The sequence below is a fragment of the Mugil cephalus genome, chromosome 1 (genome assembly GCF_022458985.1).
Source record: "Mugil cephalus isolate CIBA_MC_2020 chromosome 1, CIBA_Mcephalus_1.1, whole genome shotgun sequence".
In the NCBI taxonomy this organism is placed as follows: Eukaryota; Metazoa; Chordata; class Actinopteri; order Mugiliformes; family Mugilidae; genus Mugil; species Mugil cephalus.
In genome coordinates, this window is record NC_061770.1 from 48,762,115 (window position 1) to 48,776,319 (window position 14,205).

Consider the following 14,205-nt stretch of genomic DNA (forward strand, 5'->3'; position numbering starts at 1 on the left):
GCTGAGCTACTGTTACCAGGCGTTTTTCCTTGTGGCTTATTAAAGTCGAAGTCTAAAAGAGCGACACAGGAATCAATTCTCTGGTGACCTGCATGGATTTCAGACTTCATTCAGTCATCGTCTACAAAGGCTCTGAATTCAGTCATGTGAGTTATCATACAAACCAGAGGTGACGACCTGATCCACTTACCCATCAGAATGAGCAGAAACAGATTCCCCCGCATCATTGCTGCTTAGATGAAACTGATATACTATATTCAACGGCTCAATAAACTGTGTCTGGCTGAAAGAAACACATTAAAATGACACATTAACACACAAATTACCCCCCCCCCCCCCCCACACACACACACACACCACCACACACACACTCCCCATCCACCCACACACAAACATACACACACTCACACACAAAAACCTGTTCCATGCACCCAAGTTTCCATTAACAAATATCCTGTGTATGTATGCAAATTCCAATGCCACTAGCACGAGTGCTGCTTCATACTGATAAAGGCCATTCACAAGTCACACGCTATTTAGTTTTAAAGAAACACATTCACTGGATAATAAAAACACAGATTTGCGCTACTCACTATATTTGTGAAACCAAAAAAAGTAACTGAGATTAATTTAATTATGAAGTGCATAGAAAAATTCATACCGGACAACTCAGATCAGACGACCGGCTCCACAAAAACTAACAAATAAACCGGCTTATTTTTCTGCCCTGTGTAGCCGACTACAACAAGAAGCTGTGAGGCCACAAGTGATAATGTTAATATTTCAAAAAGAAAACACAGGCCGTTCCAGATACATCTGTTTAAGAAGGCCTGGTAAAAATGAGATCATGCTCTATCTGCTCCATCATACATGGAATAAATATACATGATCGTACATCACATGATTATAAATAACAACAGAGAATAGTAACTTACATCCTCCGATTCCTTCTCCCTTCCCTGGGATGGTTCTCATCGATGTGTGGAGGAAAACAACTGTCAAATATCGAACACTCGCTGAATACTCTCCAAGTAGTTTACATAAAGCCTGAATATGGAAATACAGGGTGAAACATTACCACACAGTGGTTCTCAACCAGTTTACAGTGATGCACCTTCTGTGAATTTTTATTTATTTATTTTTTTGGATTGGTGATTCTAAGTGTGAGTGGCTGTCTGTCTCTCTGTGTAAGACCTGTGATGGTGACCTGTCCAGGATGTACTCAGCCTCTCGCCCGATGACAGTTGGGATAGATTCAGTACCCCTTCAACCTAATCGACCTGAAGTAGCCTCTTTTTGGTTATAATAAAGATCTGTTCTTAAACTGTATTTGTGAATTTAATCATAAACATTTCTTCACAATGAATGAATATAACCATGCACAACAATAAATGTTGAATCTATAATATCTTCTTTAAGGATCAAAAATTAGATTGGCATCTTCAAGATGTACTGTCAACACTGTTGAAACATTGAAAGCTGTTGCTTTCAGCTAGTTGCTTTTGCACTAACATTTTAGTGAGGCCCTTGGGCTTGTGCATCACTGACAGTCTTCGTCAGTCTTGGTTGCAGGGAGGAAACGGCTGTGCTCGAGCTCTTCTCCAGGCACAGTCTCTTTCTTCTTGTTTTAATCACAGGCAAAGGGTAGCAGCTGCCCCAAAGCCTTCTGACCCAGGTCACAGTGCTCCTGCTTCACACGCATCCAAAACTGTGTGAGAGTGGATGCGGCAAACTCCACCTGAAGGCCGCGGCCTGATGGCACATCCGAGAGTCTCTCCTGATAAGTGACAGGCAGCCTGCTTCTGTTTGCTTCAGACAAAAGAAATGGCCGTCTCACCCAGTCCAGCTGTGCAGATTTCTCCTCTGTGCCGGGAAAGTAGGAATAAAAATCTTTAATTAAGTTTGTCAAATGTTCCACTGTGACGGACTTGACAGGAGCTCTGTCCACATCCTCACTAGAGAGGAATTGATACACCAGAGGAAAGCAGGTGAAATGTCCCTGTGCACAGGCCCTGCTCCACAGGAAGACACACACCTTGTCCCACATGTTTAAAATGGTGGTGTCCTCGCCCTGTAGAGACCCACATAATTATAAACAAATTTATCAAAAGAGACCTTGACCCCTCACATCATACATTTTACAGTCGACAGATGGTATGGACACAAAGGAAGGAAACATTACTTGGTAATAGTAGATGCATTGATGTCACTGGATGCATTTACCAAACAGGTCCACATGTCCTGGGAGCCATGACAGTGGAGGATATTTGATCATACAGAGCGATTATTATCAGTGGTAACGTTGTTATAGACCTTTGAGCAGTGAACATACTCAATAAAACAAGAAATAGGAAGAGGATCATATACTACGTAACGTAACCGAACAATCTCAACTTCCACTTATCAAGAGTTGTATGCTGCCCCCGCAACCCAATATGTAAAAAAAAGAAAGCACACAAAGACAATTGTGAAAGACACAAATGGGTGAAGTAAAGTTTGAACCACAGCAGAGGCTGTAGTTTATCCACCTTTCAACAGTTTGTGCACCTCCAGAAACCCACTAAGAAACCATCCATTATCAGCTGCTGTCTGCTGACCTGGAGGCCGGTAGGTTGCTGGTCTATGGCTACGCTGGCTCCTTATTAGAAGGAGAAGGAACCAGCAGGTCTAAGCCATTTTCTTCAATCCATTTTTGCCAATAACTTCAAATGGACTGAAGTGGACCCCAACGTTAGAAAAGTATGTAGCCAGTTTACTCAGCGACTAATGAGTATTGGCCAAGCTCTCCAGGAACTCGCCCCTGACAACTACAGTGTCATCATACAAGCCATTAAGAAGAACGCACATATTTCATCACACTTCACCATTTCTCTGATGCTCTTGTCACCGTCTGCTTGGAGAATTTTTGACATTTCCTAAAAACAGATTTCATAAGATTCTGAATGGAGCATACAAAGCACAGTTCATGAGTTCAAGAACAGAGGAGTACGTATGCAATAGAGTTTTTTGTTGAAGAATAAACTTTCTATAGTTCTCCATTAATATACAACATCATAGTAGAAGTCCCTGAAATGAGCATATTAGGTCCCCTTAAAGGGAACACATATATGTCCCTAAGGGTACCTGTGCGTTAAATACAGTTGTCATGCCTCTCATTGATCAATCAATAAAGTTTGTAAGGTGTAAGATAAACTGACTGTTTAGTTCCATTCGTATCACAACTTTTTTGCACTGCATAAAATATTGATATTAGAAATGTCAGGGCCTACACAGTGGAGAGAATGAATATTGAAACAATACCAGCTATAATGGTATAGTTCATTACTCGTTGTCTTCCAAAAACTGTGCAAACTAATTCTAGGTGTCATCTGACGCTCTCTCTGTCAAAAAAAGTTGCAGGAAAAAAACTTGCTGCTTTTTGTTATGGTTGTTTTTTTCATCCAGGTCGTGTGCTTGAGAGTAATAAAGAGCTGTGAGCAGCCTGAGCTAAAACAAAAGAAATTACCGTTAAAAAAACTCACACACAACAACAACAAGCTCCAAGACATCAGACAACTATGAGGTAAAAATGAATTAAATGAGTTAAAAATGAGTTAAAAAGGAATTAAAGATGTTACCTCACCTTACCCCCTCCTTTATATAATGATAGATAAATCATAGACATAGAAAATATGTGTGCAGAAAATCCAGAAAACCCTTACGCAGTACAGTTTGAGAAGTTTAACTCGACAGACCCACGAGGGCTCAGAGGAGCACATGGTTGGATACCACAGCTGAGCTAACGAGCATTAAGACGCCGCTACAGAACATCACTTCCAGTATGAGCAATGATGGGACAACAGCGTTAAAATAAACAGCGTTACTAACAGAGTTATTTTTATCAGTAATGGATAATTTAACTAATTACTATTTCCATCGTTGTTATTGAAAATAAAATGGGGCGGGTTGCAAACTAAAGCTGTCTGTTGGCATCTGACTTGTCTCTCAGCCATGGAGCCCCAAGGCTGTTATTTTTTTTTTTTGTTTATTTGTTTTTTTTTCTTTTTTGATTGGCTAAGGTGGAGTAAGCTTTCATGATAAGCCAGAGGCAGTGTTCAGTTTACACACAAACCACACACACACACACACACACACACACACACACACACACACACACACACACACACACACACACACACACACACACAACAGCTTCACACCCACATCCAACTAGCAGAGGTAAGCAGCAGAAATGCTGAATGTGGAGGAAAAGTTGGCCTTTTCAAAGTGGAAGCTCAGGCATTACTTCAATATCCTTGAGGTACAAGGAAAAACGACCGAGTCGACCTGTGTTTTTCTCTCTGACTCATATCTGCCTGTTACATTCTGACTAGAGGCCCGACAGACTGTATCATTGCAGAAGCTCAAAAACAAGTTTTGATCTTCTCCCATAAAGACTGATCTCTGAAGGGCAGAGATTGTTGCTGCTTTTTTTCAATCAAACAAACGACGGGTTTGATGGGTCCATTCTTCAGGTCATCGTCAAACTCCAACTTTAACTGCCATGTACGCAATGACGTATGAGGGAGGAAAAACAGACACACAGCTCTCACAGCGGGAGGTCCGACCTGGGACTTTACCGATGTGAAAGCGGTATATGTCTACCAGTTGGGGTCTGAGGTGCAATAAATATTAAAAGTTCTGTGTAAGTACGTGTCTATACAATTCTATATGCAACTGGCTTGTGAAACCTGCTAAGAACAAAATACAAATTATTAGACATATTTAAACTCCACAGTGCAGGGGTGAAGGTATCACAATCCACTGTTCAAAAAAGACCCAGAGAGCAGAAATCTAGAGGCCATACCAAAAGATGCATAGAACTCATCAGTAGTAACAATCAGAGGGCCAGATTTAAGAACAAAGAAGTACAGAGATGAGCCATAAAAGTTCTGGAACACAGTCTTATGGACTGATGACACCAAGATTAATCTCTACCAAAGTGATGGAAAGGCCAAAGTGTGTAGAAAGAAAGGAACTGCTTATGATCCGAAGTGTACAAGCTCATCTGTGAAGTATGGTGGAGGTAATGTCATGGCTTAGGCGTGCATGGCCGGTCTGGAACAGGCTCATTAATATTTACTGATGATGTAACTGATGATTGTAACAGCAGAATGAATTCCAAAGTGAAACATTTTGCCTGCCAATTTACAGAGAAATGCATCCAAACTAATCGGGAAGAATTTTATCATGCAGCAGGACAATGACCACAAATCACACTGCCAACAAAACAAATGACTTCATCAGGGGGAAAAAGTGGAAGGTTTTAGACTGGCCAAGTCAGTCACCTGACCTTAACCCAATTGAGCATGCAGTTCACCTCGTGAAGAGGAAAATGAAGGGAGAACTCCCCCGAAAAAAACAAGAACTGAAAGAAGCTGCAGTACAGCCTGGAATAGTATCACTATCGAAGAATCTGCAGGATGAATACAGAAGCAACCAGAACCAGGTGGCAAAGTTCCTTGACACCACTGACAAAATCATTGAGGCAAACAACGGCGGTAGCTACACCAGTGAGCTGGTGGAGGATGGAGAAACTGTTATTAGCATTCCTTGGTGGATTCCCAGTCATTAGTACTAGGGCTAGCACTAGGAGCAGCAATAGGAACAGCAGGGATAGCAGCTGGAGCAGATGCAGCATCGGCATCAGCACAATCTGTTGAGTCAACCACTAAGGTACATGAGAGGTGAGAGGAGGGTAAACTGGACTGGACACAACTGACGGGGCCATAAGTAAAGAAAACAGTCTACATTGCTAAAGAACACTGTTTATTTATGAATGCTGCAATAAAATTTGGTTTCATATTAACTAATGTAACTGGAAAATGAGAATTAACAATGAAGTTAGGTCCTCATGATCAGGCTTAAGTATATGAGTTTCATTTTTTGATCCTCTGATCTTTGTCTCACACTGTAAAATTGTTTTAAGTTTACAGTAACTTACTGGCAGCAATAATCTAGCATATTACAGATTTAAGGTATTGTGTAGTTGCTGTAAAATAAGTATTTAACTGTAAACCAAATACCAATATGTGGTCAAAGTTTTACTGTAAAATTTACAGCATTCAACTGCAAAAATCAAACACAGTAACTTTACTGTGTTTGATTTTACAGCCATTTGTTAAAGTGCATATATAATTCAAGAACCTGTCATACTGGGTATATGTATGAAAACAACAATAAATCTGTACCTTGTCAAGTTTTGGTGTCTTTTGGTTAAGTTGTTGATAACAATAAACAATAAATAACAATGAATCAGCAAAGCGTTTTGCGTGCATCCAAGTGTCTTCTTCACTAAATCACATTCATTCAGCTGAATGGCCCAACATAAATAAAGTACCACAGATCCAAAGGGTGTTGAAAAGAGGATTTGGATTACCATGACCTGGATGACTGAGAACCTTCACAGACATATTTAGTAACAACTGCGACTGCATTTCAGTTCATTTTAAGCCCAGCTGACTTGATGAAGAAACAATGAAGATGTTTTACATGTGAGCATTTGTTTGTTTCTTGTTCTCATTTTGTATTAACTGGGTAAGACTACAGAGTGTTACCACTAAGCTCAAGGCCGGCAACGAAGAAGGAGGCCACACACAGAGATAACCATCAGAATAGTTTATTTAAATCAATCAAAATGATGAAACTGAGAAAATTAGTGTGAATCAGAAGAGACGGTGATGTCAGCCGTGACCGGACGGGAGGAGGATGCAGTAAGCCTGGCTGAGAGAGTCCTTTATGCCCTGTTACAGACACAGCCCACATGTGCAGGTACATGTAGCAGATCCTCCCAACTCCACGTAGAAGCCAACATCAAAAAAAAAAAAAAAAAAAAAAAAGAGAGAATGGGAGGGATCATCATCATTCTTTATTATGCCACTGAACTGGTGTGGTTGTTTGATTTGAGAAATCAAACAGCATGACTGAGTGAGAAGAGTGAAAAGAAAATTTAGATTAGAGTATCTGACAGGTATGAATTTTAAAAATGAAATAAGTTTTGTGTAAAACCAGCATAGTGTTATGCAACAAAAGCTATATTTCTCTATCACTCTTCTAAGAAAGTACATGATAGTATAACAACTGTTGTCGTGTGTATGTGTCTTTGTGGCAGTGCTGCGTATGACTGTTTAATGCTGATCACTCCCACGGAACAAGTCCGACAAGTCCCTTGCCATAACCAAAGCAATCCCTATCCAGAGAGCAACGAGGACACACTCAGAGTTGAGACATCTCGGTGGAACGTGAATTGAAACTGTGACAACATGGACAGTAAGTCAGTGTTATTTTCTACAGCGCTCCTGTACGTACATGTGTAAATATTTGAATATTTTCATTGATCTAAAAGAGTCTTTGAAAGCTGCAACTTCCTTAATCGCTGTGGCTTCCCTGCATGTCATGCAGCTTTTTCCTTTCAATACTTTTACACTGATCTGCAGTTTTTATCTTTTATTATTTCCTTCAGTCACAGGCAAAGGTCCTCGGCAGCTCAGGTCTAAAAGTTAGGAAATTATGACGGCACAAATCTAGAAAAGGACTGTGTGGTAAACTCAATTTTTGTGTACGTATCATGTAATGACACATTGCATAGCTGGGATAGGTTCCAGCAACCACCATGGTCCGAGTGTGGATAAGCGGTAGTAGAAGATGAGATGAGATAAAGTGAGACATTGCATTGAACAATAGTGTTATGTGTTGCTATGCTATTTGGGAGCACGTTAGTATGTATCTGCTTCATTATTAATTATATATGAATAAACGAACAAAAGCAGTTGGAAATTATTATACATTACATAACTCACGTCACATATATATGTGTTGGATTTAAACCATTAAACTTTCTGTTCTGCAGATCATACGTTAACATGATAGTGAAACCCCACCCGTTCAGATTGCTTTGCATAGAGTGTTCTAATATGATCTGCACTATCTAAGAGATTATCAGACACACTGAAATATGCCAAAGGACCAGCGGTAATCTATGGCAAGAGGAGGAAGTTTCTACAGCAGTGAAAGTCACTGTTCAACCAGCTTAGTGGGAAACAATCATTCCTGCCCTCTTTACAGGCAACAACAAGCGTCTTTTTTGTTTGAAGCTGTGTAGAAATGACGTTAGTTGAATTACTGCACAGCGCCTCACGCACCAAACTCAACAGAAACAGAAACTGTTTTTGTTCACCTTTACAGACTTATGAAATGCAACACATACATTCTAAAGCCCCGAAAGGGGTAAAAGTACAGTACAAAAGAAGCAAAAAACAAACAAACAAACAAAACAAACAAAAAAAAAAAAACACAGATTTACTATCATTGTTCTCTTCTAGAGCCAGACACAAGGAGGGTTGTCCTACTTGGAAAAACTGGAACCGGGAAGAGCAGCTTGGCTAATATCATATTTGGAGAGGACGTTTTCAGAATTAACCATTTTAATGACTTGAAGGCATGTGTTTCTGAAGGCAAAACCAAATCTGTCAACGGAAGAAGCATGACTTTGATCGACACTCCCGGCCTCTTTGACCCGGGCAAGTCTGACAAAGACATGAGGCCTGAGATGATGAGGTGCATCACAGAGTGTGCTCCTGGGCCTCATGCTTTTCTCATCGTGCTCAAAGTGGAGAAATTCACAGAGCAAGAGAAGGCTATCGTCACACGAATACGTGAGCATTTCACTGAGGATGCTCTGAAACACGCTGTCGTGGTCTTCACTCATGGAGACCAGCTCAATGACGGGGAGAAAATTGACGAGTATGTGCAGCAAAGTGAGGGTCTGAACAACCTTGTGAAGAAGTGTGGTGGTAGATGCCACGTCTTCGATAGCAAATACTGGAAGAACAACCAGCAGGATGAATACAGAAGCAACCAGTTCCAGGTGGACGGTCTGCTCAACAGCATAGAGCAGATAGTGATGGACAACAATGGAGGCTACTACACCAATGAAATGCTTCAAAGGGTGGAGAGTGAAATAAAAAAAGAGATAGAGCTCAATAAGCTGTCATCAGGAGACAGCTCACCTGAAACAATTAGAAGGCAGGCTAAAAGTGCTGTCTTAAAGAAGCTGCTAGAAAATGGAGGGTGGTCATGGCGTAAAGGCATTTTGGGTTTGGCACTTGCAACAGGATTAATGGCAGTAGTCGCTATGTGGATCAATTCAAAAGCAAGAGTCAAAGTTGAGATTCCTGAAAAAGAAATAATAGCACAACCAGCAGCAGCACCAGTGAAGGCAGTACAAAACACATTTGTGTTGATCATGGATCGGCTTTGGGATTTGTATGAGAGAATATACAATCCTTGGAATTCATTTGAATAAATCTCTCGTATGAATAAGTAAACTGTAAAACTGCACAGGCTGAATTAACTGGCCCACTGTGATTTCTTTTTTGTTATAAATGTTCCCTGTTGAATGAAAATATGCAACATGGGGATAAGAAAGTGTTTCTGAACTTTGAACATTGCTGCACAGTCACTTGTGCTTTTCAACATTATAGGGATTCTCCACCAATAGTACATGTAATGAGAAACACTACTTAACTTTTTCTCCATCTATGTCTCCTGTTGCTCCAGAGGAATTCTTAAATATCATTTGATCATGTTTTTTGCTTGACTGTAAATGTGTTATGCAACAATAAAACTGCTTTTTGGCTACATCTATCGCTCTCTTTTTTTAAATCTCTTTTCTGAACACACTCAAACTCAACTCAAAAATAGAAGTTATAACTACTGAGTATTTCTTTTTTCAGTGAGCCTGAGAGTTAAAAATGTTTATTATTTTACATTATCTACTGAAGAAAAAAATGATCTGGTCACATCAACTCTCATTTCCAAGCTAAGATCATTTTAGCTGTATTCATATATTCATATGAAGCGCATTATTTCTTCTTAATTTCTTTCTTATTAACTTCTCCAAAGTCATTTCCCTTTTAGACTGAATCACATTGTCCTCCAGCCTGTTCTTATAGTCTTAAGTTTTTTTCTTCCAGGATCTGCTGACAAGAAGCATCTTTACAGCATGATGCTCCCACCACCATGCTTCACAATGGAGCTGTGTTCGGTCTGCCATATTAAAATTAGAACTACTCTAGCTTTATTTAGAAAAAATAACTACTGCAGTGACAATGAAAACAGATACCAATGTTTCCTCTGAAAGACGCTTACAAGACACAATGAGGTTAAATGGCACGTCATGTCAGTTTTTCCATAGCCAGTAAAAACAAAAGTTAAATGCCTCCCTAATCAAGTCAAAGCAACCTGTCAAATTATCAGAGAATGTGAAACTAACACACACCCAGTTTCACACAAAGGATAAGATACCTTTGTGTTATGTAAAAAGTGTAAAAAAAAAAAAAAAAATTATATGTGTTTTTTAATTATTGAATGAGGAGATAAATATTAAGATGACCACACAATTCTCAAAAATATTACACAAGAAATTTTTGAAAAAAACAAATCATCTCAACCTTTCTTTGCTGACTCCTATGTCAAGGTGGCATGCGGAACCAGCTTCAAGTTTTATGTGCCATCCTTCATACCCTATTTCCTGGCACTAAAATAGATAGTTTGAAGCTTGTTTGAAATGACAGATGTTTCATAACTTAAAAATTAGTAAACTTGAACCTTTGGCATCCTGTTGTCAGTCAAAGTTAAAATGGTCTTAAGACACTCTAAAGTGTGTAGCTAATATTACTGCTGTTCCATTCTCTTGGTATCTCATGCCTCACAAATAAACGCTTACTGTAGTCTCCAGAATAACTTCAAAGGTAATGCATGCTCAGAACAGTAAACTGCATCTGTGCTGTAAACTAGGGTGGTCTGAGTTTGGCGAAGGGGAGCAGGGCTCTCTGCATCAGCTGCGTGCTTGGCCAACAAGTGGTTTTTGAGACTCTATGTAGTCTGGTGGAACACAGCTCACATCAACAGTGATTAGAATCATCAGGGCAGGACAAGGCTGCTTTGAGTTTGCCATTCAAAACATGGTTTTGTTTGACAGTTCCTGCTTGTAGAGGCTTGTTCGTGCCTTTCATCTACTGCTGCATCACTTCCTGATTTCCAAACTACGATTGTGTTTACGTGGTGTGGTTAACTTTATAGTAATATAAAACTTGACAGTACCAGTACATATGCACTTCATAGGTTGAGACATGCAACTATGAGGTTGATTTTGGCCTTTTACTTAACATTTTTAGACACGAGAAAGATAAGTCTATTTCACTGGTAACAAGTATTAAAGTTAACGTTTCAAGTGTGTCTAAAGTAGGATTTGAGGTCATATTTGTCAACCCTACTGCTTCTCATTTGTGAGGATATGTTGTAAAGCGCTGTAGTTTCTAATCATACTGAGGTCTGTGTTGTGCAGATATGTCTAATGCCAAACAAAACCAGTCAACAGGTAGAAAACGAAAGCACAGTTAGAGTGTTTTGACAGAGCTGGAGTAAAAACACAAGAAACATTGCAGGGCTTGGGTGACAATTGACAACATGGATGGTTGGTTGAGCTAAACTCATATGAGTGTGATGGGTGGCATGGATTTAGGAATAGCAGTTTGTTTTGAGACGTGGTTGAGCGGTTGGGTCACAGCGTTGATGGAAATATTCGATAGAAAGCTAAATTGGATACAATTCACGTGATAAATTGTGATGGCTTTGGTTATTCCATTCTTTTTTTACCAGGGTTATCATCATGTCTTTGATTTGTGAGCAAATGCCTGCTAAATACCTAATAATGTTTTACTCAATCTGGTGAGAGCAATCAGTGGATTAAACTGATTGAGGTCTATGAAAAACACGGTGAGAAGCAAAATGACAAGTGAAATGTAGTTCATTTATACCAATTAATTCTTCTCTTCTAGTGCTGACTTCAACGAGGATCGTCCTGCTGGGAAAAACGGGAGCTGGAAAAAGTAGCCTGGGTAATACTATATTTGGAGAGGATGTGTTCAACATAAGTCACTCTTCCATGTCTGAAGCAAGTCAGCCACGCGCAGAAACCAAACAAGTCAAAGGAAAGAGGACCACCTTGATCGACACGCGCAGTGTTCTAGACACATGCAGGTCTGATGAGTTACTCAAGGCTGATATAGTGAGGTGTATCACAGAGTGTGCTCCTGGGCCCCATGCATTTCTCATTGTGCTTAAAGTGGAGAAATACACAAAACAGGAGAAAGAGGTCATCGAAAAGATATGTGAATATTTCTCTGAAGATGCTCTAAAATATGCTGTGGTCGTCTTCACTCATGGTGACCAGCTCCCAGAGGGAATAACAATTGAGAAATTTGTGAGTCAGAATAAGGATCTGGACGAGTTGGTGAAGAAATGTGGTGGCCGATGTCATGTCGTTGATAATAAATACTGGAAAGATAACAAAGAGAATGTCTACAGGACCAACCACTACCAAGTGGCAGAGCTACTCAAGACAATAGACAAGATAGGTGGAGAAAACGATAGAGAGTACTTCACCAATGACATGCTAGAAGACGTGAAGAGACAAATAGAGACAGAAGAAGAGCACATTAAAGAAGCAGCAGGAAACATGTCACAGGAAGATATTAGAAATACAGCGAAAACCTCTGTGTTTGAAGAGTTGCTCACCAGATTAGCGGGCGCTGCAGCAGGTGTGCTCTTAGGAGCCTTCCTGGATGCGGCAAAGATCGTTAAATTAGATAATTTTCAAGGGCTTTTAAATGTTAGAGCTTTAGCATCAACAGCCACAGGAGGAACACTTGTACAAGCGTTGGGAAGTGGGGGAGTACAGGGAGGTCATATAGGATATCAAGCAGCTGAAGGTGCGAAGTCTCCACTGGAAGCCGTGAAGAAAGCCACTGGGGCTGTCTGGAACAACTCCAGTGGACCAGGGGGTGCAAAACGGTGAAACAATTAATAGACAGGAAATAGAACAGAGCAGCAACTTAATGTTTGGTGCATATTAATAGTTGATGACCCATATTTGTTCTAAAGTGCAAAACGTTAAAGTATTACGCAGAATGACCCGCTTCATAATAATATACATTATTTTATACAGATAGAAAATTGTGGGAAGTAATCAGGTTTGGTAGATTTAAACATGAGTGTCTGATCTTTTTGTATGGACTATGGGAACCTTCTGTCAAATTAGTGAGGTGATGGCCATAGCAATTGTTTTGATTATTGTATTATTCTAAAGATTTCTTGTGTTATTGTGATATTTAACAATTAAACACCAGTGTGATTTAAATTGTGTCTCTGTTACTCTACTGGATGTCTCTGTTAGTCTGAACTTCAGGTATGTTCATCAATAATAAAGGGAAGGAACCATGTTCCTGTAATTGTGTGGCAAGAGCAGGACTTCCTCACAAACTCAATGACCATGCAATAAGGGAACTAGTCAATGAGGCCACTAAGACACCTCTGACTATTCTGATAAAGTTAAAAGCTTCAGATTGGATGTACTCTACAACATCTCTGCACAGGTTCTTGACCAGTCAAATGGGACAGTTGCCAAGATCATAGTAAATTTTGACTAGAGTTCACCCAAAAGATTGTCAGAGAATCAAAGGTGAACAGGAAAAGGGTTCTGTGGTGTGATGACAGCAAAATGGGAAAGAGATGTTATGTTTGACTGGCAACAAACACTGCACATCCCCACTGTGAAGCATGCTGATGGCAGCATCACACTGTGGGGATGCTTCTCGTCAGAAGGCGTTAGACAGGAAAATCCTGGCAGACAATCTGATTCAGTCTGAAATATGACTATGGAGAAGAATTGTTTTCCAGCAACCACGTCGCGAAGCATACAATAACAGCTAACATTGCCTTGGGCAGAACAACATGGTGGCTGAGGTGATGGTTAATACTAGGGGTGGAGCCGAACCCAAAAAACGTGTTCGTTTTTTGTTTTGTTCTTTTACAAATATTTATGTTGATGAGTTGATGAGTGATGTTCAGGAGTCAGAGTGAAAAGCCTCGACTCTGTAACAGAGGAGGCTCTGACTGGACCAAACATGATTTAACTACATCACTAGTTTTGTCCAACAGACTTTTTTCCCCCTGGGTTGCAGAGGCAGCACTTTTAGGAAGCTGAATTTGACTGGAAGATTATTCCGTTCCGTTACATTAGTATTGAGACTCTGCAGTCAGGTTCTTTCACCATCTGTCTGTTAGCTCGGTAATTCAGACTACTGTCTACTGGTAATGGTAAAT

The 14,205-nt window shown here is 40.0% G+C and overlaps 1 protein-coding gene across 2 annotated transcripts; it reads left to right on the forward strand.

Moving 5' to 3' along the window:
- Nucleotides 1-7,146: 7,146 nt before the first annotated feature.
- Nucleotides 7,147-13,234, forward strand: LOC125001682 (GTPase IMAP family member 7-like). Of its 2 annotated transcripts, none has more exons than XM_047577286.1 (2): nt 7,147-7,308; nt 11,880-13,234. In XM_047577286.1, the coding sequence occupies exons 1-2, from the start codon at nt 7,302-7,304 to the stop codon at nt 12,896-12,898; spliced, it is 1,026 nt and encodes a 341-aa protein (XP_047433242.1). In that variant the 5' UTR covers nt 7,147-7,301; the 3' UTR covers nt 12,899-13,234. The 2 variants fall into 2 exon arrangements, with proteins under 2 accessions (XP_047433242.1, XP_047433294.1); XM_047577338.1 differs by lacking the exon at nt 11,880-13,234 and adding an exon at nt 8,361-9,680 and having other exon boundaries at nt 7,149-7,308.
- Nucleotides 13,235-14,205: the final 971 nt, after the last annotated feature.